Here is a 17090-nt window from a genome sequence, read left to right on the forward strand (position 1 = left end):
ATTGTCCAAGCATGTATTGTTAGTAAAATGGATTATTGTAATGGATTATTATATGGACTCCCTGATTCTCAAGTTGGGAGCCTGCAGCGAGTCCAAAACTCCTGTGCAAGGCTTATTTGTAACAAACCTAGGTTTTCAAGGATTACTCCTCTTCTGAAAGATTTACACTGGCTTCCCATTCGTAAACGAATATTGTTTAAGATCTTGTTGATTGTGTATAAGCCACTTATCGGTCAAGCCCCCAGTTACATATCCGAATTATTAGTGTTTAAATCTCATCGACATACTCATGATTTGCTCAGTTCTAAGGACACTCTCCTTTTACAGATTCCAACATGTAAAACAAAAGTAACATTGGGAGACAGAGCATTTGCCTATGCAGCTCCCAAACTCTGGAATGATCTACCATTAGAAGTCCGGAAATCCCCAACAGTAGCAATCTTTAAATCACGACTCAAAACACATCTTTTCATTTAACTGCTCGTTATTATCATGCACATCAGAAGCTTTTGCAGCGCAGAAGAATATATGTCTATAGGTTTTGCGCTTTCTAAATTGATATATTATTATTATTATAATTATTATTATTATTATTATTATTATTATAATTATTATTATTATTAATTATTATTATTATTATTATTATTATTATTATTATTATTATTTTTATTATTATGCAACACATACTGCTTAGGCCTATACTGTTACAACAACTACTACCACTATCTATCACTACTTTTTTTTTTATTACTATCTTTTCCATACCGTAATTGCTATGTATGAAACAACAAATAACAAACGTCTCGTGAATGAGTAAACAAAGTAAGACCGATTGATAAATTGATATATTATAGTTATATAGAAAGTAGAGACATAGCTAGACAGCTTATTACATGATGACCACAGTTTTTAGCGATGAGATCGCTGAAAGGGATTAACGTTGATCATCGAAGTGGATCTTAAGAGCCTTTGATACCAACAAAGTGATATGAGTATTCGTAATCAGAATTTAATGAATATACATTGAACTCAGATGCAGAATACATACAGTGCACCCTTATACACCATTTCTCACTCTCTCTCACTATTAAGACTCTGTTATCTTTTTTATGTGATGTGCTGTCTGTTTTAGTATGTGCTGTTTTTTTAGTTGCGTGTTGCATGATTACATATATATATACTATGTACTATATGTATATACACATACATATGGAATCAATATATGTTTTTGCGTGGGGGTGCGTCTATATATACATAACATGTGTGAGAGCGTTCTATGTGCATTCTATTTGCACTTGTTACATATAGGACTATTATTCTTTCTTGATCATATGATGGCTCTGAAAAGAGCCGTTTGGGTTCGATAGAGAAGGGCGAATTCACGCCGTTGAAATCCTCCTCTTTCGACGGATTTTACGACATTTGCCGTTCACCGCGTCTCGCAAAATGCGGATTTCGCGAGGACTGTCATATCTGGGATATGACTTTGCCACTTGGCTGCTGATAGCCCTGAAACGCTGGTCATCGATGAGGGCAGAAAGCGGTGGGTCAACAGTGCGATCACCGTTGAAGCTGAAACCGGCCAACTCATCGCCTTCGTAGACCAAGCTCATTGTCTTCAACAGAAGAGATTGACCGCACTTTGCTCTTGCAAGCACATGCAGGAATCTCTTTCTGTTGACCACAATGCCGTGCTCATCATCACCGATCCTCACGCTCGTGTTGTTGCCCTGCAATTCTTCTACGACGTTTCTCTGCGCCGTTCGGGACTTTGCGATGACTACAGCGTGAAGTTCTTTGAGGAGTCGTTGCTGTGAGTCCACTTGTTGACGGAGTGCTTTGATTTCAGCAGCCAGGGAAGACACCGTCGCTCGATGACCATCTTCTTCGTCTTCAACTTGATTTCGGCTTCGATCTTCTGGAAAACTGTCAGCATCACTGGAAAGGTCTTCTTCTGCACAGAATCCAGAGTCATGCAGTTCCCGACCTTGAACGAGTCCCGACTGCTCGTCATCCGAAGATGCTTCAGAATCGCTGAGATGCAGATGAAAACTATCGCTGTCGCTTGAAGTGTTGCTATCCATGATGATATGTTAAACTACAGAGGAGAAGAAACTTTTTCGGGTATTTATTGAGCTTTAATGCTTCTAAATAGAGGTTGTGAACTAATCTGCATGTTGCTGGAAATGCACCACGGAGCTGACCAATCACGCAGTGCTTCAGCCTCCGTTGCTATCACAACAAAGGTTTGATTTGAGAAAGACAATGGCTAATGATCGATTCACGGTGCCCATCGCGGAAGTGTCCATCTTCTCCGGACATAACAATGGGATCGGAGATTTTACTATGGACAGGTCGGGGTGTCTGAAATCTATTGTACCTGTACCACCTATTTTGCATATGCCGAATTCTATAGGCATTTGGTTGGCATTACATTCTATACCCCATTGCGCTCTTCCCGCGGCCCTTTGGTGGGTTTGGCTGCGGCCTTTTCAGTCATAATCTCGCAGCCCTTTTTGTCATTTCGCAGCAGCCCTTTCCACTCTTTGATCGAGCTTTCCCAATCGTTTGGCTCTAGCCTTCTAGATCACTATCTTTTGGCTGCAGTCTCTGGCTGCCGAAACTTCATACAGGACTTCGATGGAAACAGCTGCTAATATATTCGTTCTTCCTGGATTTAAAGAAAACACAGATTGAAATCATTTCCGCGACATTACACATGTAGTTTGGAAACTTGGGAGTTTATCACATCGAAGCATGACGGGGAATAAAAAAGTTAGACAGTGGGAAAGATTTCGAGAGATACTAATTATAAAAAGTCATAGAGCGATCATGAAGGAGAAAAAATAATCACGGAATCTTAGATCAAACAAAACTATACACTGGGCTACAATGCATACCTAATGAGAGACAAACCGCCAGTAAACACACACACACACACACACACACACACACACACACATATGATATATATATACATATATATATTATATATTTAACAAAAACAGCTTGATGTCATTGAGATTGCAGTATGCATATCAATATCAATACACATGGACGTTCAACTAATTACTTTTTAATAGTATAAATGACAAACAAGTCAACTCTTACACAAACACACACACAACACGCACACACACATGCAACATATCCACAGACCTGTCCCTCAAGAAGAAAGATGTTTTGGAAAGTTTGTATTCTATTCCCATCATTCTTTCCGCGACCATTTTGGTGTTTGTGTTCTTCACATGCAATGCATGCGTGTTTATTCTGTCTTTTTTCTTTTTAATATATCAGAAACGTAATATCTTCCGGCGTTTCGTAGGCCTGTGATTATCAAATATACCTGCGAAGAATTTGATCTTCGGGACTACCTAGAGTTTATACCTGTCATTTGGAGGTTTAATTTCTATGTATCCTCTATATAATTGTTAGATTGTATAATTGTATGATAGTAATTAATCCCATACTGATACATCAAACGAGATTAAAAAAAAATACGAGCAACAAAGGGAGTCAGTGGCGAAATACAAACGGATGCGTATGATGATTTTACAAGTCCAGTGCTCTTGCACGAAATCGAGACGTGTTTTTGTTTTAATACATGAGGAGTACGTGATGTAGTGCTACCCCCTCCCCGTAGGGTTATGTTCGTATAATACGGGATTGTTTTATAGGGGATAAAAGGTTTAAAGACAGGAAGGGGGACGTAGGGAGAGACAGACAGAAATACACAGACAGACAGAAAGAGAAATGTAGTATCTGTTTTATCGTAAATACAATGTGGATCAAAACTACATTTACCGTTGAAATGGAGACAATTTCTTTAAAACTTTTTTTTTCAAAGTCTAATGATATCACAGATCGAGAAAGATATGAATGATCGCCGTATCAATGAATTAAATTTTCTTAAAGGAGAAAGTTTTGTTCTGTCGAAAAAAAGAAACAAAAATGAATTTTTTATGCGTAATCGAAGAAAAAAAAAGTATGTTATTGTGCTTTTCTTTTCGTCTAAAAGCACTGAAAGAATTTCACGATCAAATATTGATTTGGAATGACAATTTCATGTTTAGATAATGTTTCATGCTTGTTATTTTACATACCGTTATCATCATGTGTCATTCTTAACTCTCTTTGCTATAAAAGCGGATTGGAAAGACAGCTGCCCGTATGGAGGTGAACCACTAAAAAAAAATAAATGATAAAACAGGTAATGTTAATATTACTGCAAGGGTAAAGTAGATATTAAAAACCTATAGCTACACCTCTACCGACAGCAACGTCATGCGCTTTTCCCTGTGTGTCTAACGTGAATGTTGAAAAGCAGACCAGTTTATGGAGCTTGCGAAAAAGCGAACAATTCATTGAAAAGTTATCCATTTTTAATAGAAAATGATGGTTGTTAAAAATCAACATCCTGATCAAGACCATTGTTTTGACTATTAAAATTGGGGAAAGATGTCACGAACACGAAAATGCAGAGGACTGAGGAAACTTCACTTAAAAAAAATTGTTACTCAGCTAGCAAAACTACAAAGAGCACACGCACTCACACACACACACACACACACACACACACACATACACACACAAGAAGTAGAATCACCTCTTCCTGGAAAGAGGTCGATACAATGTCAGTTATTAAGGAATGAACGAATGAATACCTTGAAGAAAAACGTTGGAATCTTGTGGAATACACTTCTATTCAGGGCAAATGCAACCTCGTATGCCCGTGTCAGGTTGTGTGATAATGTGGGGTGTATAAAACAGGAACGGCGCAGTGTTTTCAAAAGTGTGGGGGCCCACTTCCGGGTTTCATGAGCTAACAAAGTGATGACACCTTATGTATTCCTTTGTATGGTGCACAAAAAGTGTGGGGGCCCGAGCCCCCACGGCCCCCACTGCTGCGCCGGCCCTGTAAAACTGACAAGATAATCGTTAAGACATGTTCAATGCTTGTGATTCTTTGATATATCATTACACTCTCGAAGTATAATTTGTTTCATGTTTACTTGCCTTCGATAAAGTTTCTGTATTGTCCTGACATTCCTTCATTTCATTATGATTTTCTTTAACCTTTCCATCGCCGCAAATACTTTGGATAAATTTTGCTACAAATTCACATTTTCGTCTTGACTTCGCGGTATATTGTACTTTCTTTGTGACATAGTTCTCAAAGACTAAAAAGTGATGACGCATATTTCACACATAAGAAGTTACTGCCCAAGTTGTGCATATCATCTTTCATTTGTTTGGAATTCAGCTGAAAACCAAGCATAATTATAATTGACACCCAGCTTTTGTAATTTTTCCTTTCTTGACGAAGTTGTGTAGTTCATTATGGGCACGTCGTTGATCTCAGAGAAACAGTTCCCTATACAGGCATTTTTTCCTTGAAGCCTTTCCTCCTATCTTTGCGAAAGGCGTAGCCTCAGTTTATTATCTGCCACTGATTTCTAAGTATGCTATTAAACTTTGCAAAATACGCGTGCAGCCTATTCAATAGCTGATTCATGCCTTGCAAATCAGCAACAGCACCTGATCATCCATCACTACCTTTTGTCTCGATACGGAACAATACGGGATGGCAAGCAATTGGGTACAAACGTGTCAATGTATTGAAAGCACCGAGATTACCACTCACGCAACTTTTTGGTAGAACTCGTCATTACATCATTACAGTGACGAGAGAGAGAGAGAGAGAGAGAGAGAGGGGGGGGGGGGGGAAAGAGAAATTGATTTTTGGTAGACCTGAATATATTACATGTTGTCATTTTAGATCCAAGGTGGTGGATAGCGTATTAAGTTGATAAAATGCTACTTTCAATCTGTTTTCAATAGAAACAGCAGAGAAGGCGTTCACGCGTGATGGCGTGAACAAGTATTCAAAACGGCCTTTACAGCATGTCACACGACACGTCGACTTAACACATACAATCTTTTCCTACTGTAGCTACATTGTGCAATTCATGACTTCGTGAAAATGAATTAGGGCTATTACAAATGAAGACGGTATGTAATTATACGGCGCTTCAGCACTTCAGGAGAAATACCAATTAAGCTGAAAGATTGTAATAGTTTTACATGCAATACATAATACAGTACAGATGTACCACTCGAAGGCCTACTTCAATTTTGTACCATGATTTACAAGTGGTAACTCTACATGCATGTTTTATTATCGTTCGTCTTTCAATGTACAGAACAAGGCAGATTTTTTTTTTTTCAATTACAGGCAGAATTTTGTCTGTGTGTGTGTTCTCGTCAGTGTATATGTTTGTTTGTTTGTTTGTTTGGACGAGGTTAGAGTGGATATCATTAGCTTATTCGACCCCTGTTGAATCTCGCATAACTATAGTAAGCTTTTCTTTCTGAATTAGAATTCATGCGCAATGGTGCGAACTATAATTGTATACATGTTCTTACTTTCAAACATTCACCTTTCTCTGTGTCATTTACACCTACACACACACACACACACACACACACACACACACACACATATATATATATATATATATATATGAGAGCAACGTCCCGCCTCAGTTCAATTTCTTTCAACTATATGCATCCAACAATGCGGCACCGCGTACGTTCGGGACCCAGGGAACTATTTCTCACATTATAATATATATATATATATATATATATATATATATATATATATATATATATTTGCCCATGATCAGACGTGTTTTCATGTCTGTTTCAGAAACGGGTTTGATTAAAATCTTTTGTCACACCATGGGCACTGATGAAGAGTGTGACCTTGCCTTTCAGTATTTGAGAGCTATGCTCCTTTTTTAAGATCTTCAAGATCTAGGATTAATTTTTTTTTTTTTTTTACGGCGTTCTTCTTCTACTGATTCGTTAACTTATATATATATATATATATATATATATATATGTATATATATATATATATATTATTATTATATTATATATATATATTTAGTGTGATGATGCTGATATTCCTACCGCACGCCTCTGTCATCTTAAGTGAAATTATAGTTGAGACAATGTAGATAACAGAAGATGCCGCATGAAACCGGCAGAGTTGTGAAGCTTTCGACCGTGGTCTTCCTCAGCTTTAATGTCTGCTAAGCAGACGTTTGCGTTGCCTGGATGTCCAGGACAGCCACAAGACATCCAGGCAACGCAAACGTCTGCTTAGCAGATATTAAAGCTGAGGAAGACCACGGTCGAAAGCTTCACAACTCTGCCGGTTTCATGCGACATCTTCTGTTATCTACATTGTCTCAACTATATATATATATTTATATATAGAAGTATTGGAACAAGTTCACTCGGTTGACAACAGGTTCATCCGTATAAGTATGTCTAAAGCTCTTCCTTTCAGGATATCGAGCACTCTTCATAGAAGGATAGAATCACCAAATATCTATATATGTATGATTATATATATACACATGTGACATAGATAACTTTTAGCATACTCAATTGGAAACGAAAACCAGTGGTCTTAATTACTGTATTCATTGAGAGATCACAACCATTCATTGCGTCATTCATTGACTTCACTGTATTATTACAGGTAATGTATTACCTCATCAAGCGTTAATTCTTTCAGTCGTTTGCAAAAACATGCTGTCTCAATGCATACAGGCAAGTACGAACAATGACACGAAAAGAAATAAAGTACTTCGGCTTATATGTCTCACTGTGAAGTGCGAAGGAAGCGATGGACAGTGACAAACGGTTCTAATGTAAATATTATTAATATTCACATTTGTAAGACAAATTGAACTTGCACTTTCAATCGTCTGACAATCAGTCCGTGGATTACATGTGGCTTGTACTGATAATGCGATTATCAGTGGGAAACATGAATTAAGGTGTCATTCCTTTTAAACGTTTAATTCTTGCATTAAGCCTGAATGAGCACAGAAAAAGTAATAGAAAGGGTAAAATAGGGTAAGATATTCTAATATAGCACATGCACCTGGTTATCGCATATAAATTTATGCTTGAATATGTGTGCATGTGTATGATCTCCATTTATGCATCGGTGCAGAGAGGTGACTCCTCCCTGATTTGTTTGTTTGTTTGTGTTTTTTTTTTTTGCATTCCACTGGAGCAGCTTCTTGTATGGCATGGTGTATGCACGTCTCATTACGCCATGTCATCGCCAATCTCAGAGTTACAGGCTGCTGTGCTACCACTTGGTACAGCCTGTCTTTTTCGTGGACTTTCAAATCCATGCCGTTGTTAAATACAAAGCTAAAATCTCACGTTTGGACGACTTGCTTCTAATTATTTCCAAACTCATTCACTCATAGGGAGATATGGATGCGTACAGTTCTTTTTTTTTACCATCCCCGTACAATACAATACACATAATCATGAGAAATAAATCGAAGCGGAGAAATGCTCGCAATCACATGAAGACGAACTTATTCCAAGCAAATTCAGCAAATACGCACACTGTGCAGCACTTGCATTTTCGCTTATTACAGCAAAACAGACAAAACTGGACCAATGAGACTCATACATGTACATTGATTATTGATTATAGCCATTATAAAATCTACCATGAACACTTCTCAACTGTTGTTCTCCCTCCCCCCCCCCCCACCCATGTTGTCTGCCGATGAAACCTATCAATTGATAGAGAGCAATTCGGCATTTGCTTATAAATGGACAAGGCTGTAGCTCGATATGGAAGTGGTATTGAATACGTTGAGTCATGCGAAAAAAATAAACAAAATAGAGTAACCTTCGGCGCTCTGCTGTCAGAGTCTAGGAAGTCTTCATGGTATGATAAGGGTGGTTTTTCCCTGAACTGTTATGATACTATCAGACGATGGTCAGTTACCCTCGAGAATAGCCATTAAAATATCATCTTACTTGAGATAAACAAAGTTCGACCGTATGTCTCTCCCCAGAAAAAGAAATACAATCGGACCTTCCGCAATAATTGTGTAAAAGTAGTGAATCAATCCAAAATCAATTTTAAGGAACAAAACTATAACTATTACCCCCATCTTTATACACGATAAAGGAAATATCATCCAATTTGACTTTGTGGAAATGAAGAGAAAGGGGATCTTTGTATGAGAGCATGTCAGGAATACCTTCCTTCCAAGTTGTATGCAATGACTGTGTTCATAATTCCAAGATCAGCCATCTTCTCCGGACATAACAATGGGATCGGAGATCTCACTATGGACAGGTTGGGGTGTCTGAAATCTATTGTACCTGTACCACCCACTTTGTATTATGCCGAATTCTATAGGCGTTTGGTTGGGATTACATTCTATACCCCACGGCGCTCTTCCCGTGGCCTTTTGGTGGGTTTGGCTGCTGCCTTTTCAGTCATAATCTCGCAGCCCTTTTGATCATTTTGTAGCAGCCCTTTCCACTCTTGGATCGAGCTTTCCCAATCGTTTGGCTCTAGCCTTCTCGATCACTATCTATTGGCTGCAGTCTCTGACTGTCCAAACTTCATACATGACTTCAATGAAAACAGCTGCTAATATTCTTTCTTCCTGGATTTAAAGAAAACACTGATTGAAATCACTTCCGCGACATTACACCTGTCGTTTGGAAACTTGGGAGTTTATCACATCGAAGCATGACGGGGAATAAAAAAGTTAGACAGTGGGAAAGATTTCGAGAGATACTAATTATAAAAAGTCATAGAGCGATCATGGAGGAGAAAAAAAATAATCATGGAATCTTAGATCATACAAAACTATACACAGGGCTACAATGCATACCTAATGAGAGACAAACCGCCAGTAAATACACACACACACACACACACACACATGGTACATATATGTATATTATATATATATGTATATATTTAACAAAAACAGCTTGATGTCATTGAGATTGCAGTATGCATATCAATATCAATGCATATGGACGTTCAACTAATTACTTTTTAATAGTATAAATGACAAACAAGTCAGCTCTTACACAAACAAACACACACAAACACACACACGCAACATATGCACACACCTGTCCCTCAGGAAGAAAGATGTTTTGGAAAGTTTGTATTCTATTGCCGTCATTCTTTCCGCGACCATTTTGGTGTATGTGTTCTTCACATGCAATTCATGCGTGTTTGTTTGTTTGTTTGTTTGTTTGTTTGTTTGTTTGTTTTGTTTTTTGTTTTTTACATTTTAATACATCAGCGACGTAATATTTTCCGGCCTTTCGCAGGCCTGTGATTATCAAATATACCTGCAACGAATTTGATCTTCGGGGCTATCTAGAGTTTATACCTGTCATTCGTCATTCCGAGGAGAAGAAACTTTTTTCGGGTATTTATTGAGCTTACTTCTATAATAAATAGAGGTTGTGAACTAATATGCATGTTGCTGGAAATGCACCACGGAGCTGACCAATCACGCAGTTTCAGCCTCCGTTGCTATCACAACAAAGGTTTGTTTTGGGAAAGATAATGGGTGATGATTGATTCACGGTGCCCGTCGCGGAAGTGTCCATCTTCTCCGGACATAACAATGGGATCGGGGATCTCACTATGGACAGGTCGGGGTGTCTGAAATCTATTCCCTGTACCACCAACTCTGTATACGCCGAATTCTATAGGCGTTTTGTTGGCATTACATTCTCTTCCCGTTGGCGCTCTTCCCGCGGCCCTTTGGTGGGTTTGGCTGCGGCCTTTTCAGTCATAATCTCGCAGCCCTTTTGATCATTTTCCAGCAGCCCTTTGCACTCTTGGATCGAGCTTTCCCAATCGTTTGGCGGCAGACTTCTCTATCACTATCTTTTGGCTGTAGTCTCTGACTGCCCAAAATATGTTCACATAGGACTTCGATGAAAACAGCTGCTAATATATTCTTTCTTCCTAGATAAACGTTTGAATGACTAACTAACTAAATGAATATGTTAATGAATAGTTTAATAAATAAATAGATAAATGAATGAATAAATGAATAAATATATAAGTACATTGAATAAATGAATGAATAAATAAAGAGATTAATAAATTATTTAATACTTGACATGTCCAATTTAACAGTCTTTAATAGTCACACAATATACATCAGTTCGCTAGCTGACCGAAAGAGTCGGATTCAAATTTTAGGAGATACCATGCATGCAGCAGCAAAAACAAGCAAACAAACAAACAAACAAAACAATATATATATATAATATATATATATATATATATATATATATATATATATATATATATATATATATACTATATACCGGTAGTATAACCTGGTTTCCATGTGTAAATGTTTACAAGGTGAAATTAGTGTCTTCATCCATCACGTCCCATGCATGTATGTTGTTGTTGTTGTTCATTTTCTACACTAGTAGTATATCTTTATACTTTTGTAATGATTTCGTACATAATTTTACACAAAGTACAGCCGCTTTGCCATATAACAGTATAAAAGAGCGATAAAAAGAAAACGACAGGTAACCGCGTTCTATGGTGTGTATCAATACATGCGTGCGTGATGTGGCTGTGGATGTTTAAACTGCCGTGTTGATATTCAAGGTCGAATGATAGTTCGACAGCTGGTATGGACTTGAAATTGCTTTTTGACATTGGGTGTTTTAAAACGCGTATGATTGACTTTGGTGTTGTTCAAAGGAAATACTGATTGAAATAATTTCAGCGTCATGATACTGTAGCTTGGAGTCTTGAGAATTATTGATGTAGAAGCATGACGGTGGGGAAAAATACGATGTGGATCAAGACGACATTTATTTCACTATTCATAGTCTACATAGATTCACTGCAAGGCTGCAGGAGAAAAGGAGAGATTTTTGTTTTTGGAATGACTCACTCCAAAAAAAAAAGGCACACACACACACACACACACACACACAAACACACACAAAAAACTTGCAACTCCATAGATCAAGATGATGGGGAAGAATGTACAAACCTGTATATGACACAACACAGTAACTAAAAGTCACGAAAATGTTGGATAGAATGCGTATGTTTTGTGTATATTTTGCTTTTATAAAGTTGTTGAGTTTCCCGGTTGTCACTGAGAGTGGACTGAAGTCGTAGAATAGGTGGACACCATGAGATTATTAAACAGGTTTTCTGTTCCGAGGTGTTATTCATATCCTAACGGAGAGGGCGCTATATTGCTAAAACGAAACGTACGCACTCTGACGCCCAGATTTTGTGAATGGTCGGCTCCTTGAAAAAAGCGCCGCACGGGCCAAGTGCTAAAAGCGCCGCGAAGCGGGCTTTTGAATGGGAGGATTTAAAAGAACGCGGCGAAACAATAGAAGACCGCTGAGCGGGAGCGCCGCTGTTTTCCTGGAGCGTGTAATCTGCCAAGGCGCCTAAGTGGAAAATAGCAGATGGGCACTGGGGCATCTGTTTAATCCTACAGTGTTTTTTATTCGTAGATTGGTGTAGATGTCCAGAAACTAATCATCAATGAATGCAGATTACCTAATCCCTACAATTTCCCACGTGTCACAATGGACTTCCTTTTGAATCGAGGCACAAACATTGCTATACCTGAGTGGGATTGCTGATTTAATGACCAGGTTAACTTTGGAGGAATTACTGTCCACAGAGCAGGAAATTGGTTCAAATCCAGGCCGAGTATGTATGCCCATGATTTTTTTTTTTTTTTTTATCATGGCTACTACTAAAACACTGAATATTCAGTCATCATTTATGTTGACATTATGTTAATTTGTTATCAGTTGTGATAAAAACAACTCGATGCCAGAATTCATTAATTTGAAGGAATCACTGAATACTAAATGCAGAGAGCTTGGCAATTGACTTACTAGTATTCTGTGTTGTCTCTCAATGGCCCGTTGCAGTAGCCGGTGGTACTAGTTGGGCACGATTTCTCCCCAACGACCACCTGACCGACGTCCAGTTGGACTGTTGCTCGCCTCTTGCGACTCCCTGAGCCAACACAACATGTAGGTTATAACTCAGTCAAATAACTTCGTGGGTAAGAACCTACTTGCGGCTCAGAAAACAGGGTCATTCTTGAAGTCTTTGCATGCCACACTCGCACATCCAACTCTGATGACCGAGATCTCTAAGTTGATGTGCCATGTTCATGGAATAAGCACTTGTTAATACAGAAGTCTACGGAGATTTTTTTTTTCTTTCTAAACCAATTAAGCTCAAGAAACCACACATCTTGTGTTTGGTGCTGCATCTTTTTCATTCTAAACGTCATTGCCCTTTATATGGAAAATAAAAACTTAAATCTCATTTGAGTGCTGTTTTGGTCATATACTGCAGCTGTTTATTGCAGTTAGAGAATTATTAAAATCTCCTAAATTGCTAAACTTATATTTGTACTTTACTGTATATGCTACACATTTGATGATTCTGTCCAAAGTGAGGAATATTGTGTGATATGTTTCTGATTTTGAGCAGATTGAACTCTTTATGTGCCATGACGGTGAAAACCCCTGTGTGCCGCATTATTCTGAGACACCAACGTAGTCATGCTTTGGGAAAACATTGAGTTTAACTTTTTTCAAATCTACATAATTTTTATAGATTTCTGTTAAGCTGGACATGTAGTGAGCAAAGTTGTAGTCAAAATACCAAGCTTTGCTCTGATGTAAATTGTATGACAAATCAATGATTGTCTTTTCATTCAAATAACCAGCAGCTAATGCACATTATTGTAATGGCATGACTTTTGCAAAAAAAAAAAAAAAAAAGTGACAGAAACTTAGAATTTATATGCAAATACAAGACAGAACACTGCTTGCTAGTCAATCACCACATAAAATGCAATCTACTGTATATGAAATATAATACAACTATGTACTTTACTATACAGCCTATACTGATTCCTTGCCCCTTTTTCTCATGTTCACAATGCACTCAGGAATAGTTTTCACTAAATATCTCGCACAATGTAAGTGTGTTGGTCATTGTCAGAGATTTTTTTGGTCCATGTCTTCATCACATTTAAACTTGATTACTGTAATTGACTGCTGTATGGGTTACCTGAATCTCAGATAAGTAAGTTACAACATGTACAAAATGCGTGTGCCAGACTCATTTGCAACTCTTCTAAATTTTCACATGTTAGTCCACTACTTTATGAACTGCACTGGCTCCCAGTATGCCAGAGAATTAAGTTTAAGCTTCTTCTCATTACATTCAAAGTTATTCATGGCTTGGCTCCCTCCTATCTCAGCGAACTTCTCACAATAAAAACAGCCCAGTTTTACAGACTTCGTAGTTCAAATGACACCATGCTCCTCAGTCATCTACGGTGCAAGACAAAAATTACCTCAGGTGACCGTGCTTTTGTTAGTGCCGCACCAAAACTCTGGAATAATCTCCCTTCCTCAATCAGACATACATCATCAATCAACAGTTTCAAAAATCTCCTTAAAACACATCTATTTCATGAAAGTTTCCCATAGTTACAGTTTAGTACATTATCTACATCGTTCCCAGATATCAGATATTCTTATGAATTATGATTATGCAATTATCAGTCCCTTAATGGTATTTTTCTGTATATTGTATGATTTTCAGTTAAGAATCAGATTATGTTACTTATGAATCTGATTTTTTTTTATTACATCTTATTGTTATGCGCAGTTGAGTATATATGCTTCATAGAAACTGCACAATATAAGTCCACAATTATTATTAATAATTATTAGCTGATTTACTGTTTTTCAGCAAAAATGGTACTCACCATAGTTGGGGAGATACGGGAAAGTCTGATTTTCTATCGTGATGTATGGAGGATACATTCCGTTGCTGGAATTGGCCCGTGCCTCGTTGTATGTGTACTTAACTTCAGAAACACTCGATATATCTAGTTCTGAAATGAAGAATTGAAAATGTATGACATCATTACTCAATGAATATGTACTACTCACAAGTCAGTGCTATCACCAAGAGTAATGAATGAACTAATTAACACTAGAAATGTCGCTATGGCGACTGGTATGCCTCCGCCATAATGCATGGTTCTCCTAATAGGTCTATAGTACATGTGGACAATGTGTGATTACATTTTCACAAAATTGGCAAAATATTAAAATGACATGTTTGTCACAAATGTATTGAATGTTTACCTTCCTTGACCAATGTTTAATTGGATGAATAAGAGAGCATGTATTTGGGGATTTAAGAACTTTAACTTGACTTTGACCATTTCATAAGTTTATGCACTGAGTAATTTTCAAGGTATGGAGAAAAAGCGCAATTTCTGTATTGAACAGTAAATTGTTATCATTTTCATCTGGCCTTTGATTCATAACAGAATCACTGTCAGGCAGAACATACATAAATTCAGCATGTACTAAGTTTCAAGATAACTTGAGCCACTTCCGAGATATGGAGAAAGAAGTAAGTTCAGCACTTTCACTTGATCTTTGACCTTTTGACCTTTGACCTTCTTGGCAAAAAAAAAAAAATCCCAGAGAATCTCTATTGGGTTATACATGCATACATCAAGTTTTAAACAAAAAATCCTGCTGGCATTGCATAAATATAAGGAAAATAATAAAATTTTGAAGTATTACCCTTGACCTTTGACCCCTGACCTTTGACCCCATGAACCCTAATTTCCCTAGATAACCACTGCCAGTCAGTAGATGCATATATACTATGTTCCATGAAGATACCTTGAACAATTTCCAAGATACAGAGAAAAAAGTGAAATTTTAACATTTTACTTGACCTTTTAACCTTTGACCTTTTGACCTCATGACCCCAAACTTTCACCAGAGAATCTTAATACGTAGTACATGTATACACTAAGTTTCAAGAAAATATCTTCAGGCATTGCATAGATATGGGGGAAATAGTAAAATTTTAAGCATTTGACCTTGACCTTTTGACCTTTGACCTTGAGCATGTGCACCCAAAAGTTGGTAGGCACAACTTCACCCCCTAATACACATACATGCCAAGTTTCATTAGGATACCTCAAAAGGATTTGGTAGTTACCCTGTCCACAAAATTCATTACAGACGGACGGAAGGACGGACGGAAGGACGGACGGACGGACGGACGGAAAGACGGACGGACGGACGGACGGACGGACGGACAACCCGAAAACATAATGCCTCCGGCACCACTTCGTGGTGGAGGCATAAAAACAAAAAATGTGCAAGTAGAAATCAAGAAAAGACACACAGATTCATGCAAATGCACTCCTCTTCTCAGTTCTCATCCTCATTTCAGTGAGTGTGTGGAGTGTCTGTATGTGTGTGTGTGTGTGTGTGTGTACATATATTGGTTTGTAAAACTGATATTGTCACTTACAGGTGTGTGATGTGACACAGCACTATTTTGCAGAATCAATACCTTTTCACATGTGAACCTCTCATCTGAATTACAATATAAGAGGACAAGTCTGTAGCAATTTAAGGACAGATACAGAGGTAGATGCGACACAGCATATCAAAAGAGAGGATGACTCTTCCACACACGCAATGATATTAAACAAGTGTGTGAGACTGGAGCATCGTACACCAACTAGTTCGATGCCATCCTGCGGTGCAGTCCCACAAACTGCGTCCCACAGCAAAATGGCTACAGTCAGGTGTGCATATTCAGCAGTGTCCTATCAAAGATATTGTACAACTAGAAATGTCTCAATGGCGACTGATATGCCTCCGTCACAATGCATGTTTCTCCCATTAGGTCTATAGTACATCCTGACAATGTGTGACAACAGTCATATAATCGGCAAAAAAATTGAAATGACACCTTTGTCACAAATGTGTTGAGTGTTCATATTCCTTGAACTAGGTTTAATTGGATGCTTGGCTGAGGTACGAAAGCAGGTATTTGGGGATTTGATGATTTTTACTTGACCTTTAACCCTTTTATACCTTTGACCCTAAAATTCCCAAGATAATCACTGTCACACATTATTTGCATAATTATGTACTAAGTTTCATGATGATACCTTGAGCCATTTCCAAGATATGGACAAAAAAGCGAAATGTAGTATCTTCAGTTGACATTTGACCTTTTGGCCAAAAAGAAAAATTCCCAGAGAATCTCAATTGGGTAATACATGCATACACTAAGTTTTAAGAAAATACCTTCAGGCGTATGGTGAAATTTTGAGGATTTGACCTTGACCTTT

General features: G+C 37.9%; 1 protein-coding gene across 1 annotated transcript in view; it reads right to left on the reverse strand.

Moving 5' to 3' along the window:
• LOC139728337 (receptor-type tyrosine-protein phosphatase eta-like) overlaps nucleotides 1-17090 on the reverse strand; it is a 79720-nt gene that overhangs the window by 22504 nt on the left and 40126 nt on the right. Inside the window, exons 18-19 of the mRNA XM_071639282.1 lie at nucleotides 14679-14807; nucleotides 12778-12901 (exon numbers count right to left, since the gene is read on the reverse strand). Of these exons, the coding sequence (XP_071495383.1) occupies nucleotides 12778-12901; nucleotides 14679-14807 (253 nt within the window). The remainder of the gene's footprint in view (nucleotides 1-12777; nucleotides 12902-14678; nucleotides 14808-17090) is intronic.

The sequence above is a fragment of the Diadema antillarum genome, unplaced genomic scaffold, assembly GCF_040938485.1.
Source record: "Diadema antillarum isolate AM-2024a unplaced genomic scaffold, OU_Dant_1.0 seq00000173_RagTag, whole genome shotgun sequence".
Taxonomy (NCBI): Eukaryota; Metazoa; Echinodermata; class Echinoidea; order Diadematoida; family Diadematidae; genus Diadema; species Diadema antillarum.